This window comes from Phyllostomus hastatus, unplaced genomic scaffold (assembly GCF_019186645.2).
Source record: "Phyllostomus hastatus isolate PE091 unplaced genomic scaffold, TTU_PhHast_1.1 phas_contig_150, whole genome shotgun sequence".
In the NCBI taxonomy this organism is placed as follows: domain Eukaryota; kingdom Metazoa; phylum Chordata; class Mammalia; order Chiroptera; family Phyllostomidae; genus Phyllostomus; species Phyllostomus hastatus.
The window spans coordinates 27343459-27360850 of NW_025333611.1; the positions used below are offsets into that span (position 1 = coordinate 27343459).

At 42.1% G+C, this 17392-nt stretch overlaps 2 protein-coding genes across 2 annotated transcripts; both read right to left on the reverse strand.

The window, feature by feature from the left end:
• Positions 1–5122: 5122 nt before the first annotated feature.
• On the reverse strand, positions 5123–7537 carry LOC123812766 (protocadherin alpha-5-like). The gene has a single exon (XM_045829625.1). It carries the CDS (start codon positions 7520–7522, stop codon positions 5123–5125), a length of 2400 nt encoding a protein of 799 aa, XP_045685581.1. The 5' UTR covers positions 7523–7537.
• Positions 7538–11329: 3792 nt separating this feature from the next.
• Positions 11330–13783, reverse strand: LOC123808591 (protocadherin alpha-3-like). The gene has a single exon (XM_045823363.1). The coding sequence runs from the start codon at positions 13781–13783 to the stop codon at positions 11330–11332; it is 2454 nt and encodes an 817-aa protein (XP_045679319.1).
• Between the last annotated feature and the right edge of the window lie 3609 nt (positions 13784–17392).

Genomic DNA, 17392 nt, shown 5'->3' on the forward strand with positions numbered 1-17392 from the left:
TATAAAGATAGTTTTATTGAAGATATTCCCAAACCCACATCTCTCATTTCTATGATTATAATTGTCATTTCCCCCAATCATGATGATGACTCCTAGGAAATATTTTAATTATAACTTGAAGATTATAAAGAGAAATTATTAATAACCCCAAATCAACCCTTGAAATTCTCATTTTCATGGCATGAACATTCTCCATGTCACCAACATGAATTTTTTATTACCCCCTCTCCCTTACCTGCCCTATTCAGAAACTGCCTATAGTCCACCTTTCTTCTCACACGTCACCATATTCGCCTTCATGAGCACAGCTTCCACTGATGGCACTGCACTCAGCTCAGACATTCCAAGACACTAGAATCACTTCTCCGTGGCCTGATGTGTGATCACAAGCCAACTGTTCAGTGTTGTTTTTGACTACTCTCCAATGTGAATTCTATTTTGAAGATATTATAGATCACTTTCTTGTCTTCTTCTTCAATACAATCTTTATTCAAGCTTTTTAATAAACTTACCTCTATCTTTACCTGTAAAAATGTTACCTTCATATTAAAGTAAAGCCCAAATTTCACCATGAATTCACCCTTAATGTCATCAGCTGTACATCATTACACTTTTCCTCAAAGGAGAAAACCGAGTCACAAAAAAGGACTTTTCAAACAGGTGCATGCCAAATCCACCCTCCTTCAAAATTCTCATATATTTGTAAAATCCTCACAGACAACTGTAGTCAAAGCTGCTCCCAATACATTTCACCTCAAAATAATAATGCAGATCTATGTAGCAGTCCTTATCAGGACTTTCTAATACAGTTATTTTGGGTAAACAAAGAGTTCATTTGCTAACAATAATAACCCCCAAAAGAAAAGGTTCCTTTGCTTGCAGGAAGATTAAGCCTAGAAAAAAGATATATCAGCCTGTAGTCTTATTGTTGTAGGTTGTCTAGAGTGGTTAAGGTGTTTCATAAATTTTGCCCTAAGTGAAGAGTCTCTTCAACCTTCAACTTTCTAATTAGTTATTAAAGTTAAATATCAACTCTTATTCCACTGCAGTTCCTAGCAACTTCTAGAAAGTTTATAATTTAATCCAATTAAGTGGAATAATTATAATAATTCTGTTTATTTTCTTTCATAGAAAATATACAATGTTACTGAAATCCTTTATGTAAAATAAATTAACATAGGAAAGGAAAATGATTCTCTCATGAGAAACAGCTTACATACTTGTTAATTTATTTGTAAAAAAATAATTCATTCTAGTCAAGGGAAAAGATTATGTATAAAAAAAAGGTTTAGTCAGTTTATGAAAAGGTTCTCCTCCCAGTAAAGGAAGATTTCAGTTATAACATAAAAAAATTTATATTTTAACACTACATTAACTTTATTTCATAAAGTCTGCCCATTGCTAACCACAAGTTTACACAGTGGTAAGAACTCACTTCTCAAATTCTAGGATTTCCCCAAAGTAATGGGGTATTAGAAATACTTGAATACCATGATACAGTGTATATCTAAAATAATACATGTAGGAATGCAAGAAATAGGCAAAGCAATAAAAATGGGAATTGACATTTTATGATATGAAATGTGAAATATTAACTACCTGCTAAACTCACATTGTTTTTTTAACAAGTATAGAAAAATAATGCTCTGTATTTGAGATGGAGAGCACCCTTGTCTATGGTAGATTCAAGTGTACAATTTTGTTATACTCAATTGCATTGGTAACAATCAACTCAAGAGGGAGGTTGGTATCATGGTATGCTTATTTAATCTGAAAACAAAAAAGCAACCATAAGTATCAAATTTTTCTCATTCAAAAATGTTAGGATTTAGGATTATCCAAACTATGAGATTTCACAATAACTTCTCACCAACATAATAATTTGTAAATTGAAAAAATTCAAGTTAAAAAAACTAATTGTTCCACTAAATGCTGATGTTAAGGGGGAAATTATGATATATCTACAAAATAGGACACCATAGACATGAAAAAAATACGAGACACCCCCTTAAGTAATAATATGTCTTGATCGCCAAGATATATTGATTGAAGAAAATAAAAGGAAAAGCAATATGAATATTATGGGTTTAAAGGGGAGGCATCAGTTTATTTGTATATAAAGAAAATCTCTCTGGAGGGATAAGCAAGCTATCCCAGTATTTCAAATATTCAAGGAAGTTTATTAAGTGGCTTGATATTGGAGATGAAAGGGAAACATTTTAAACCATGTAAATGTATTTTCTATTAAAAAATGAAGCCACTGATGCTAAATATTTTAAACTGTAAATTCATCATGAGTATGCAAGACTAACCATTTAGATAAACTTGAAAAGAGTCATTCAGTGCACAAATATTACTGAAAAAATAAATTATGAAAGAGGACATCTGGACAAGATGGAGGCATAGGTAGATACACATTGCTTCTTCACACAACCAAGAGAAAGACAACAATTAATTTAAAAACAAAATCAAGCAGAACTGCCATAAATTGAACTGTATGAAAGTCTGACAACCAAGGAGTTGAAGAAGAAACATTCATCCAGACTGGTAGGAGGGGCAGAGCTGGGCAGCTTGGGTGGGGAGGACACGTGGCAAGTTGCCAGCTAGCAGACCCAGAGAAACAACTGGGAAACAACTGTGAGACAGACCATGCAACCCAGAGTTCCAGCATGGGAAACTAAAGCCTCAAAACCTCTGGCTGTAAAATTCTGTGAAGCTTTCAGCAATGGGAGAAACTCCAGTCTCACAGGCGGGTCCATTGGAGGGACAGATAGGGTCTTAGAACATACACAAGCCCACCCAACTGGAAATCAGCACCAAAGGGCCCAGATGGGTTGTGGGTAGCAGGGAAAGTGACTGAAAGTGGGGCAAGAGCCCAGCAAGTGACACTGTTCCCTCTCTGACCCCTAGCCCACAGACAGTGCCACTGCAAAGAGGGTTGCCACACCCTGATGAATGCCTAAGGCCCTGCCCCCTAACAACCTCACAGGTGCACCTAGACAAAGAAATATGGCCCAAATGAAAGAACAGATCAAAATTCCAGAAAAGGAACTAAGCGATGAAGGGATAGCCAACCTATCAGGTGCAGAGTTCAAAACACTGGTAATCAGGATGCTCCCAGAAATTATTGAGTATGGATGCAAAATAAAGAAAGAATTGAAGGCTATACAAAATGAAATAAAGAAAAATATGTAGGGAACCAACAGTGAAGGGAAGTAAGCCATGACTCAAGTCAATGATTTGGAACAGAAGGAAGAAATAATCATTCTACTGGAACAGAATGAAGAAATAAGAATTCAAAAAAATGAGAAGAGGCTAAGGCACCTCTGAGACAACTTTAAATGTTCCAACATCTGAATCATAGGGCTGCCAGAAGGAAAAGAGGAAAAGAAAGAAATTGAAAATGTATTTGAACAAATAACGAAGGAAAACATCCCCAATCTGGAGAAGGAAATAGACATGCAAGCCCAGGAAGCTCAAAGAGTCCCAAACAAGTTGGACCCAAGGAGGAACACAACAAGACACATCATAATTAAATTACCCAAGATTGTAGTTGAGGAGAGAATCTTAAAAGCAGCAAGAGGAAAAGAGACAGTTACCTACCAAGGAGTTCCCATAAGATTATCAGCTGATTTATCACAAGAAACCTTACTTACAAGAAGGGACTGGCAAGAAGTATTCAAAGTCATGAAAGTCAAGGGCCTATATCCAAGATTACTCTACCCAGCAAAGCTATCATTTAGAATGAAAGGGCAGATAAAATGCTTCCCAGATAAGGTCAAGTTAAAGGAATTCATCATCACCAAGCCCATAAAAAAAAGATTTTACTCATTTATTTTTAGAGAGAGGGGAAGGGAGGGAGAAAGAGAGGCAGAGAAACATCAGTGTGTGGCTGCCTCTCACATGCCCCCAACTGGGGACCTGGTCCACAACCCAGTCATGTGCCCTGCCTGACTGGGAATTGAACAGGTGACCCTTTGGTTCTCAGTCTGGTGCTCAATCCACTGAGCCATGTAATAAGGGCACCAAGCCCTTATTACATGAAATGTTAAAGGGACTTATCTAGGAAGAAGAAGATGATCAGAACTATGAACAGTAAAATGGCAACAAACTCACAACTATCAACAATTGAATCTAAAAAACAAAAACAAACTCAGCAAACATTAGTCACAGGAACAGAATCACAGAAATGGGGGTTATCAATAGGGAGGGGGAGGGGAGAGAATGGGGGGGGGAGTACAGAGAATAAGAAGCATAATTGGTAGGTGCAAAATAGACAGGGGAGGTTAAGAATAGTATAGGAAATGGAGAAGCCAAAGAACTTCTATGAATGATCCACTGACATGAACTAAGAGGGAGGGGGCATGCTCAAGGGAGGGGGCACAGGGTAGAGAGGGATAAAGGAGAGAGAAAATGGGACAACTGTAATAGCATAATCAATAAAATATACTTAAAAAGAAATTGCATTGGTGTAATAAAATCACTAAAGTAATTAATATTCTGCCCTGGCTGGTGTGACTAAATGGATTGAGTGACCACCTACAAACCAAAGGGTGGCCTGTTCCCTTCCCAGTCTAGGGCATATGCCTGGGTTACCGGCCAGGTCTCCTGTAGGGGGCACGCAAGAGGCAGCCACAGATTGATGTTTCTCTCCCTCTACTTTCTCCCTCCTTCCCCTCACTAAAAATAAATAAATGAAATCCTTAAAAATTAATATTCAACAGAACAAAAGGCAAACTGATTCAATGATGTCAAAGCATTTTGAGGTACCATAATATACAGCTCTGGGAATAAGTAATAACTCAAAATATGTTACAAGTATCTTCCTACATTTCCTAAGACCAAAAATTAAAATGTTTATAAACATTTAATTTCAGAAATACTTTGTATCATGGAAAAATGAATACATTAACTACAACCTTAAAAATTTTATAAAAAAGGGAAATGATACAGAAATAAACTCTATAGTGCAAAGCAATTACCTCCAAAAAACTAAAGTTAATTTTAAGCTTAAGCATAATTTTAAGTATATGAGTTAGTACCACAGAAAATTTACATTTAAAAGAATGGCAAATATAACCCCATACTTTCAAATTAAAAGATGGAGGGAAATATTAAAGATTTATGAAGAAAAATTGCAGTGGATGAAATATTTGAGACTCACGTTGTTTGCAGAGCCGGGACCTTGAGGGAGGCTGGGGCTGAAGGCCATGAGGTCCGTCTTGGGCGGGGGCGGGCCCTCCCCAGAGCACACCCTCTGCCGCCTCTGCTGCGAGTACGACCAGCTCCCCACCGCGCTGGAGCACACCAGCACCGGCTTCCCGGGTCCACACGCGCCCTCGGTGGGCGGCGCCGAGCACCGCAGCGCTGTGTACAGCAGCAGCGTGAGCACCAACAGGCTGGACACCGCGCAGATGGCGATGATCAGGTACACGTTCACGTCCACCAGCTGTGTCTCTGCACTCACAGCACTTGAAGACGCTTGCGAGGCCTTTGGCGCTTGACCACTGTCCACCAGAGACAGCAGCACGGTGGCCGTGGCCGCCAGCACGGGCTCTCCGTGGTCCTTCACCAGCACCAATAGGCGCTGCCGCGGATCGTCCATCTCGTCCAGGGTGCGCGTCGTGCTAATCTCGCCCGTGTACAGCCCCACGCGGAACGGACTGCGAGCGCCACCCGCCGCCGGCTGCAGCTCATAAGACAGCCACGCGTTGTAGCCAGAGTCCGCGTCCACCGCGCGCACCTTCGCCACCACATGGCCCGCGCCCACAGACCGAGACACCAGCTGGCTCACAGCACCGCCCCCGCCGCCCGCCCCAGGAGACAGCAGCGCGGGCGCGTTGTCGTTCTCGTCCAGCACGAACACCTGCAGCGTCACGTTGCTGCCCAGAGGAGGCACGCCCGCGTCGCGCGCGCTCACCTGGAACTGCAGCAGCTCCAGCTCCTCGTGGTCCAGAGGCTGCAGCGCGAACACCTTGCCGCTCTCCGCGTGCACAGACACGAAGCTCGACAGCGCACGCTCGCCCACCCGCCGCTCCACCAGCGAGTAGGACACCAGCGCGTTCTCCTGCGCGTCCAAGTCCCGCGCGGACACCGTGAAGATGTGGCAGCCGGGCGGGTTGTTCTCCTTCACGAACACGGTGTACTCGGGCTGCGCGAACGTGGGCGCGTTGTCGTTCACGTCTGCCACCTCCACGGACACGCTGGCGGTGGCCGACAGCGAGGGGGAGCCCCCGTCCCGCGCAGTCACTACTACAGCGTAGTCCGCCACGCTCTCGCGGTCCAGGGCGCTGTCCAGCACCAGTGAATAGTAGTTCTTGAAAGTGGACACCAGCTTGAAGGGAACGTGTGGCGACAGAATGCAGCTCACCTGCCCGTTGGCACCGGAGTCGCGGTCTGACAAACTAATCAGGGCGATGACAGTGCCCAGCGGAGCGTCCTCTCTCACGGGCAGAGACAGGGAGGTTATAACCATCTCTGGGGTGTTATCATTCTCATCCAGGAGTCTCACTATTACTTTGCAGTGTCCAGTTAATGGGAATGGACTTTTATCCACAGCATCAATATTAATTTCATATAAATTATGGTCTTCATAATCCAGTTCTCCCTTAACTGTTATTTCCCCACTATTAGAATTGATTATAAATTTAGATTTTACGTTGTCCAGAACAAGATTACTAAAGAGGTACACTATTTCCTTATTAATACCTTCATCTGCATCTGAGGCATTCAATTTAATAACTAATGTCCCATTAGGTGCATTTTCCACTAATCTAACATTATAAATTGATTTACCAAATACCGGGGCATTATCATTTGCATCCAGTACATTAATCAATAACTGAACAGTACCTGTTAGTTCAGGTTTTCCTCCATCAACTGCAATCAATAGTAAACGATGCTCTTGGGTTTCTTCTCTATCTACTGGCTTCTTCAATACTAGCTCTAAAATGTTTGTTTCTTCTTCACTTGTTTTCACATCCAAATGAAAATGTTCATTAGAATTTAACTTGTACCTCAGTTCTGCGTTTGCTCCGATATCCATATCAGATGCGCCCTCTAGCGGAAACCGGGAATCTGCTGTTCTTGATTCTAAAATAAATAATCTTTGTTCTTGTCGGAAGAACCTTGGCGGGTTGTCGTTAATGTCCTTCACCTCCACCTCCACGTGGAAAACCTGCAGCGGCCGCTCCACGATCACCTCCAGATGGATGCTGCACTCCGCGCTCCGCCCGCACAGCTCCTCGCGGTCGATCCGAGAATTCACAAACAAGATGCCATTCTGCAGGTTTACCTCCAGAAGGTCCCCGCGGACTTTGGACGCCACCCGGAACAGGCGCGGCACCAGCTCCGCCAGCTCCAGCCCCAGGTCCTGGGCGATGCGGCCCACGAAGGTGCCGTGTTTGGCCTCCTCGGGGACCGAGTAGTGGACCTGGCCGCTCCCCGGCTTCCAGGCTGCAAGGAGCAGAAGTGAGAGCAGCAGACGCCGGGATTCCTGGCCTCTTTCCGGGGAAAACTCCATCTCAAGCCTGCAGTACTTATTCTCATTAAGGGATCTTATTTTAAAATCAAAAGATATCTTCTGACCATTCACTCCAATGTCGCTGCATCCTCCATTTTTCAGCATCTGGATAGTGCATGCAGCTTCTTCACAGTAAGAAGGGATTTTTCTTCCTTTCTCCATCAGATCATTTTATGGCACAGAGCGACCTCATGTGGCTCCAAACGGTAAGTAATTGATTCTGGAAATTCATACCGTAAGCTGCTAAATCTTATTTATTCTCTCAGCCATCCTGCATACTTTCATGCCTTTGGAGAATAGAATCACATTTTGTGCTACTGAGGTACACATTTCAACCACTGACTGAGTGTGGTTCTTAGTTTCACCACAGGAGCAGCTTTTACTTCTGTGGGAATCCTTTTTTTCCCACAGGTGTTAAGTATTTGCAGAGACCCACCTGTAGGTACACACACTCTGTACACACACATCTGTGAAGTGATGTTTAGGAGAACTCCTGAGTTTCCGAGAATGCAGGGAGGTTGTTGTTAGTGAAGACACACCCTTCATCTTTGGATTTCACATCCCAGGTGTTGCCATCTTCAGAGGTGCCATCTATAAGGAACCTCTGGTTCCAATAAGCCATTGAAAGGGAATTTTGAAAATGTTCAAAAAGGGAAGAAAAGACCCGCATTTAATTGAAAGTCTTCCTTAAATCATGTAAGGGCTGAAGGTGCAAAGAAGCTTTAACAAAGAAGTAAGGCATTGTGGCATGTAATTTGTGTGAAAAAAGTATTCTAAAGAATATTATTCACTGGAATGCATTCACTCCCCGTGATCAAGACTGGTATTCTCGTTTTGTCTCATGGTTCACAAATATTTGCTCAATCTCCAGTGTCTAATATGCCTAAACTTGTATTTTCTCCCATATTGCTCATATATTTTCATCCAAGTGGTTACTTTCCTACTTCCAACAAAATTTTTCACTATACATATTCATTTTGCCCCCTGCCTGTATAATATCCATCATTTCCAAACTCTTAGCAAAGCAACTTCCCCACTTTTATAATTATTTTAAAATTTCTTGGTCAATGAAGACTTCTATGATTAAAACCAATTGGGCACACCTCTTTAATTTCTTTTATATACTATTGCATCCAGATTGGATCACTTGGACCACTTATTATATTAATTTCTTTTTTATGGCATTTTAGTATGTATGTCTAGTCATCTTTTTTGAAATACAAACTTTCTAAAGGAACCATTTTGTCTTAATAGTCTAATCGTTCAGAACACTTAAGCAGTATCTGCTGAATATGGACCTAATAGAATGGTTTCGTTCTCTTCAATTGATGGATGAAACCCATTAAATTAAGGTGGTCACATAGCTAGTCAGGAAAATACGATGTATCAGCAGCCTCTAGAATTTTTTAAAAATATAAAAATAGTATCCTTAGATATTTCCCTAATTACTATATGAATTGAAAACCTGGAATTCAGCTTAGTTTTCATTCCAATTCTTGGTAATCATGAACTTTAAGACATCTGGGTTTTAATAGTCAAGGAATAAGCCCCAATTAATACAGCACAATGTAATTTCCTGACATAAAGAAACTTAATATAGGACATGTTGGCAGTCATTTTTAGACTTTCTTTGCCTCTTAGGTTCATAAGCCTCTTTCCCCATGGTTGTCTAGGACAAAAAAAAAATCAGTGTAGTGAAACTGACTTTAGTCTCCCATTCTATGAAGAGCTGCATTCATAATTTCCTTCTGAATTAAAACATAAATCAGAGCAATTTCAACTTTTGAAAACCCAAACTGCAGATTTGTACAAAGGGATCATAGGTGTCAAACATGCTGGAAGAAAGTGAAAAGGACACCCTGTCTATATATTTTGCAAAATAATCAAATACATAGACGGGAATGCAACAGACTATAAAGGATATTTAATCAGAAACTAGTGAGTATTCATCTGGTATAGCAACAATACATCTCTAAGGAGAAAAAATGCAGGTCTTTAAAATGTCTTATTAGCTGAGAACTTCCTAGTCAACAATTTGAAGAACAGGGATGCATTTGAAGACTGAAGTCCCATATCCTGGGAGACCAAAACTTTGCATGACCCTATTACTTATAATATGATGAAAATGAGGCCTAATAAAATAGCGAACTGAAGTTGGAAATGCTGTGGCTAATACTGGCTACAGAGAGAGCAGGAAAGGATAGTGTCAGAAAAATGAAATGAAAAGGAGAAAGGGAAGAATTATCTCACTGTCCTATATGTTAGCCTCCCCCCACAGTGTCACTGAGTGTCAACCAGGTTTCAGCACAGAAGCTTGAACAGGGAAGTAGAAAGTTATAGCATGTAACTTGCATGGAAAGTATTTCATGTAATGGTACACACTAGAATCCATTCACCTTCCACAAGCAAGGTTGGTTTTCTCATTTTGCTCTTATGATTCAGAAGTACTAGACTGTTCTTCAGTCTCTGACATGCCCGAGCTTAGGTTTCCAGTGGCAACTAAACTTGAATGGGAAGCCAACTATTTGCTTGGGGGAAATGATCAAATATCAAATAAGAGAATGACTGAAAAATGATCTCACTTCAGTTTTATTGAATTTGGTGCAAATGACTTGGAATTTTAAACGTCCTACATGACACACTTTAATGGTCAGGTTGGTATTCGGCAGGGGGATGGCCAGTGACGACATTGATTCACTGAACTGTTCGGACATTAGCATCCTTAGTGCCACAGGCAGAAGATGTTCGGGATTAATAACTTCTCTAGTAGAATAGCTTTTAAATTACATAGAAGTATCACTTTCAACAAATGGCTCAATGGAAATAATAATTCTTAACAAGATTAATAATATTCTTTCAAAAAGAATATTTTCTATATAATGATGTAAAGGGAATGTTACACTTTCACTTCTTATTGACTTTAATGCTTACTATTAAAAGTACTGAGAAAATGAAGATGAACAAAGATACAATTCCCAAAGCAATAAAGTTATTCTGTTTATTTTTTTTACCCAGTTGGGAAACTAGCAACAATACACACATTACCAAACGTGAGCACAAGGGCTGAAATAAATCACATTCAAGCAGAGAGGAAGAACTGAGACTCCAGATAAAGGAGTGAGTGAGACAGTAGGTGCTACATAAAAGATGACAGGTTTAATAAACTAATTTTGAAAGTGAAGTAATAGAGCAAAATAAAAAGGGAGTGGAAGCATGCAGGGCTGGCTCATAAAATGGGCCAGTGATATCGGGATGAAAAACTAGCCGAAACTCCATGCCCTGGCTGGTGTGGCTCAGTGGGATGAGTGTGGGCCAGGCCCACGGTTGGGGGACACATGAGAGGCAACCGATGGTTTCTCTCACGTTGATGTTTCTCTCCCTCTCTCCCCCTCCCTTCCTCCCTTTCTGAAAATAAACAAATAAAATCTAGCAGGAACTCCAAATGAAAAGTGGCAAAAGCTCCTGAAGCATTGTGCAGCGCTGATACACCACATTTGGAGTCGAATATTCTAAACAATGCAATTCATGCAGGAAAATATATGTAATTTCTATCCAGACCTTTAGTGATAAAAAGTAATCCTACTACTGCACATACTTACAAAATAAAACAAACCACAAGTATGGTTTTGACTACTTATTGCCGACTTGGTTCAAAAACATTAGTAAAAAGATTTTCAAACATTTCAACCACAAAATCAGGAACTGGAAAACTCTAACTACCAAAAACATAAAGTATTTAATTGTAATATGTTTACAAAGGAATAGCTACATCGAGGAATAAAAGATAAAGCCATTACTGAAATAATATTAAAAATTACTCACTTTGGCAGAAACATCAGCATCCACATCCAGTTGTTCTTCTCTCTCCCCGCTAAACGAACCAGCTGGAAGGCTGGGGCTGAAGGCCATGAGGTCTGTCTTGGGCGGGGGCGGGCCCTCCCCAGAGCACACCCTCTGCCGCCTCTGCTGCGAGTACGACCAGCTCCCCACCGCGCTGGAGCACACTAGCACTGGCTTCCCGGGCGCGCACGCGCCCTCAGTCCACGGCACCGCACACTTCAGAGCCGTGTACAGCAGTAGTGTGAGCACCAACAGACTGGACACCGCGCAGATGGCGATGATCAAGTATACATTGACTTCCACTAGCTCAGTTCCTGTGCTCACTGCTCCCGCAGACGGCTGGAATGAGGTTTTTGGCGCCTGGCTGCTTTCCACTAGCGACAGCAGCACGGTGGCCGTGGCCGCCAGCGCGGGCTCCCCGTGGTCCTTCACCAGCACCAATAGGCGCTGGCGTGGCGCATCGACCTCGTCCAAGGTGCGCGTCGTGCTAATCTCGCCCGTGTACAGCCCCACCCGGAACAGGCTGCGTGCACCACCCGCCGCCGGCTGCAGCTCATAAGACAGCCACGCGTTGTAGCCAGAGTCCGCGTCCACCGCGCGCACCTTCGCCACCACATGGCCCGCGACCACAGACCGCGACACCAGCTGGCTCACAGCGCCGCCGCCCGCTCTGCCCGCCCCAGGCGGCAGCAGTGCGGGCGCGTTGTCGTTCTCGTCCAGCACGAACACCTGCAGCGTCACGTTGCTGCCCAGAGGAGGCACGCCCGCGTCGCGCGCGCTCACCTGGAACTGCAGCAGCTCCAGCTCCTCGTGGTCCAGAGGCTGCAGCGCGAACACCTTGCCGCTCTCCGCGTGCACAGACACGTAGCTCGACAGCGCGCGCTCGCCCACCCGCCGCTCCACCAGCGAGTAGGACACCAGCGCGTTCTCCTGCGCGTCCAAGTCCCGCGCGGACACCGTGAAGATGTGGCAGCCGGGCGGGTTGTTCTCCTTCACGAACACCGTGTACTCGGGCTGCGCGAACGTGGGCGCGTTGTCGTTCACGTCTGCCACCTCCACGGACACGCTGGCGGTGGCGGACAGCGAGGGCGAGCCCCCGTCCCTCGCGGTCACTACTACAGCGTAGTCCGCCACGCTCTCGCGGTCCAGGGCGCTGTCCAGCACCAGTGAATAGTAGTGCTTGAAGGTGGACACCAGCTTGAAAGGAACGTGTGGCGACAGAGTGCAGCTCACCTGCCCGTTGGGACCGGAGTCGCGGTCAGACACGCTAATCAGGGCGATGATTGTGCCGAGCGGAGCATCTTCTAATACAGGCAAGGATAGTGATTTGATAACCAACTCAGGTACATTATCATTGGTGTCTAGAATTTCCACTAGGACAGTGCAGTGATCTGCCATTGGGGGCATTCCTTTATCTGTTGCTTCCACCTGGATTTCGTATAACTTGGTTTCCTCAAAATCTAAGTTACCCTTTACACTGATGTATCCATTAACCGGGTCTAAGTGGAATTTCGACAGAATATCCGCAGACGTGTCTGTACTGAAAGAATATACAATGTCCTTATTTACTCCTTCATCTAAATCAGAGGCGTTAACAATCACTGCTAGAGTACCATTTGATGCATTTTCGAATAATCTGACTTTGTAGACCGACTTCTCAAACTCGGGGGCGTTGTCATTCACATCTAGAATGGTGATGGTCAATTGAGTAGTGCCCGTGAGCTCGGGCTTCCCACCGTCAACTGCCATTATTAGTAAGCGATGCTCAGGAGTGTCCTCCCGATTTAACAGTTTTTTCAACACGAGCCCAAGGGATTTAATTTCCTCATCATTCCTTTTAACATCCAAGGTAAAATATTCATTGGAGTTAAGAATGTAGGTCAGCTGCGAATTCACTCCTACATCTGCATCTGATGCGCCCTCTAGCGGAATCCGAGAGCCAGGCGGCCGGGATTCGTAAATAAACAATTTTTTTACAGCCATTGGGAAAACCGGCGGGTTGTCATTAATGTCTTTGACCTCCACCTCCACGTGGAAAACCTGCAGCGGCCGCTCCACCACCACCTCCAGGTGGATGCTGCACTCCGCGCTCCGCCCGCACAGCTCCTCCCGGTCGATCCGAGAATTCACAAACAAGATGCCATTCTGCAGGTTTACCTCCAGAAGGTCCCCGCGGCCTTTGGACGCCACCCGGAACAGGCGCGGCACCAGCTCCACCAGCTCCAGCCCCAGGTCCTGCGCGATGCGGCCCACGAAGGTGCCGTGTTTGGCCTCCTCGGGGACCGAGTAGTGGACCTGGCCGCTCCCGGTCTCCCAGAGTGCGAGGAGCAGAAGCGAAAGCAGTTGTCGCCGGGCTCCTAGAACTTCTCCCCAGGAAAACACCATTGCAACCCTTTCCCAAATGCTTAGTCTCTCTTGCATCGATCCAAAATTAAAAAAATAATTTGAGCTCCTTGTTCTCCATTTTTTAAATAACCTTACCATGCCCGAATTTCAGAAAAGGTGAGGAAAAGCGGCTTCTGTGTACGTAAAGCACCCTGCATTATCTTTTGTGGTGAAAGACCTTGTGGTAGACAGCGACATCATGTGGCGAAAGTGTATTGTAAGTACCAATGTCTTCATTTCCATATACTTCGTTTGGATTTCCCAAATTACTCTTTTCATTGTAATTTCCTTCAAGCACTCCTCAAAGTCTTTATATTATATCAAAATATATTCTTACAACTTTTTATGCTAATTCACTATTTTCTGTCCTACCAGTTCATGACATAGTGTAAAATATAATGAAATAGTGACCACTGCTGTAACAGCAGCAGACAGCTATTGGGAATAGTGCCCGTTTGACCAGCACAGTTCTACTTGCTTCAATGGAGTCATCACATTACATTTTCACAGAAATCCTCTAAGGTGGATGTTAATGTGTCTCACTTTTTACAAACAAGGAAGTGGGAGCATATATGCAGGTTAAGTAACTTAAAAAAAACTGGTGGTTTTTGGGTAGGATCTAAATCCTATTGAAGAGCCATAATTTTAACCACTTGGTCTCTAAGCTGACACTTTATAGAAAAATCAGGCCTTTAGTATTTGTGACCATCAAAACACTGAGACATCGAAAACGTGTGTATACATACCCATATACGATGCACACATATTTCCTTCTATATTATTTTGGCAATTGTTAATTTACCAAATATGTTCACTTTATTTTTATTTGTAGGATGTCTCTAAGTCACTCTCATGTCCTTTATCCAGTAACTACATCCTTGTTAGCTGTTTCAGCTGTTATTTACACAAAGACATAAAGATGCAAGAAGTCGGTCCTTCACAGTGAAGTTCTTTTGGAAAGTTGTTTTGCTGCATGACAACACCGTGTGATTTGGATACTTGTTACATTCAGGTTACACCAAGTAAGAGTATCTTAGTTTTTAACAATTCCACATCATTTATATGTTTGGATTTACCTGTATATCCTAAAATGTTCATAACATGAGAGAATTGTGTATTTAATCATCTCCACTCTGGATAATAAATGTCTGGATTCTAGTTTCTCAAAACTTTCATACTTGAAAGTATTGGTAATTTGACCAATCAGTAAAAAGAGAAAAGTCATTTTAGCACATGATTCACTACTCAGCATATGTAAGTTAAGGCAATGAAATAGTCTAAAGATCTCTGTGGATTTGGTGAGAGGCATGAGTTCTCTGAGATTCGGAAGTTGAGTAGAGAGAATCCGTAGGAAGAGGTTGAATTTAGAGAGGTAAGGCAATGTCCAAAGTTTTGCTTATAGTCAGACCCTTTTTAAATGAAATCAAACATGTGATTTAAGTATTAGGAGAAAAATTTTCATACCAGTGTTTTCCTGTGTACTCACCGAATGCAAGCCAGGATTTCAATTTACTCATATTTTATCATTTATATTTAGAATACAATGAATTATCAATATTTTAATGAATAAATAATTAAATATTTGTATTGATTTCTTCAAGTAATATGAGTAAACAGGTAAATTACATTAATAATATTTATTAATATTAAATTTACTTAATTTCTAACTGATTCTATTGCACTAGTTCATGAAAAAGTAAACATTTAAGACTTTGGAAAAAAGAACTATTTCAGCAATGCATATATCTAGAAAATAATTACAGAGACCAATATGCTAGTCCCTTGATAAATCTTGAAAAGTAGTGAGTTTTAAAATGAAAGGCAAACTTAAAATTTTAAAACATCTTGGGCTTCACAGTAATTGTAATACTATTAATTGACTATTGTAATACCATACATTTCAAGACACTTAAGAATGTAATAAAGGAACTTAAGGAAAATGTAAATAAGTAATAACAATCCTTAAGAACTTGTATAGCAATAAAATTTGACTCCTGCTGGGCACACTTGGAGATAGTTTTTAAAGCCTACCACTTACCTACAGTAGAAATGTAGTGGCCCGCCCTCCAGTAGGAAAGGTTCCATCCAACTGTTCACACATTCCACACACAAGTCTTAAGGTGCTGAGCAGCCACAGTGCTCTAGGTGGGACAACTCCTTCCAAGGAAAAAGCTTCTTCCTCATTTTTCAAGCTATTTGTTTTTCTCTGCACATATATAAAACCTCAGATGAACTTTTCTGATTCCTGAGAAATATATACTCTGAATTTTGAGGCTTATCAGTGCTGAGGAGCTAATAAGTTCCCTGTAGGAGCAGACTATTTTTTAAATATTTTATTTATTTATTTTTAGAGATAGGAAGTGAGGGAGAGCGAGAGGGAGAGAACATCAATCTGTGGTTGCCTCTCGTGTGCCCCCTACTGGGGACCTGACCTGCAACCCAGGCATGTGCCCTGACTAGGAATCAAACAGTAAACCTTTTGGTTCAAAGGCCAGTGCTCAATCCACTGAGCCACACCAGCCAGGGCAGAACAGACTATTCTTGAATGGAATTCAAAATCTCCCCACTGAACTCCTCAATTCCCATGAAAGCAGATCCCAGATGGCCTATCTGTGAAGTGGCTATAGCTAAGATCACGTATGGGAAATAATTTCTATGATTCATCAATATCCACACATATCTGGGGGAAAAAAAACAGTAAATAACTAAGAACCAAATAGTAGAAGACAGTTATTTCATCCCAAGACATCTTTCTTTGGTTTAAAAAAATTAATATCACTTTCAAGTGTAAAATTTACTTGCCAAGTTTAGTGTGTTGATTACCCAAGACAGGGGTTTCCACTGAAAATATAGCAAACCAATACCAGTCCTTACCTTAAAAAAAAAAGAAGCACAACTTCACTAGGAATTTAGGTGCCACCAGGTGAAACTGAGTGAGCTCCCAGTCATAGAAAACTTTGCCCTAGTCATGGAGTGTGGTGCCAGGGGAAGGCGATCAATCTCTTCTCAGCGGGAAGCCAGCATACGCTGCTAGCCCAGGGGTACTGACATTGGAAGAATGACTGAGCAAGCAGCAAACATAAGGACTGGATTAGAGTAATTTCCATTTGTGTGAAGAAAAAGTCCCAACACCTGACCACCCCACTATGTGATATTTTGGGTTAATGTTATGTAATTAAATAACAGAGATGGGGGCTCTTTTCTCAATGATCTCTCTGTTGTGCCTTAAAACATCCAGGACTTTGCATGTGTGAAATCTCTATCCCAAACAGCAATTTATTTTTACTACTAAAAGGCGTACCAAAGTAATGACCTGTGAAAGATAATATTGGAGGAGCTGGCATTAAAATACCCATTAAGCCTGCTTTCAAACACAAGGAAAAGAAAAACTAACTTATTAACTGTTACACAAAGATGAATCAATTCTTGACTGAATTAATTATTTGGGACATGTTCAGGTGTATAATACAGTCTTATTCAAACATATTCTGACTGAAAGAATGGATGGTGTGGGCATATTTGGGAAATATGTATTATATAATCATATTGTATAAATTTTTCCAATTGTAGTTTTTTAATTTGAGAAAAAGTATTCACAGGTACTGTTAAGTTTTCAAATTTTGCTGAAGTGTTATGTCAATCCTT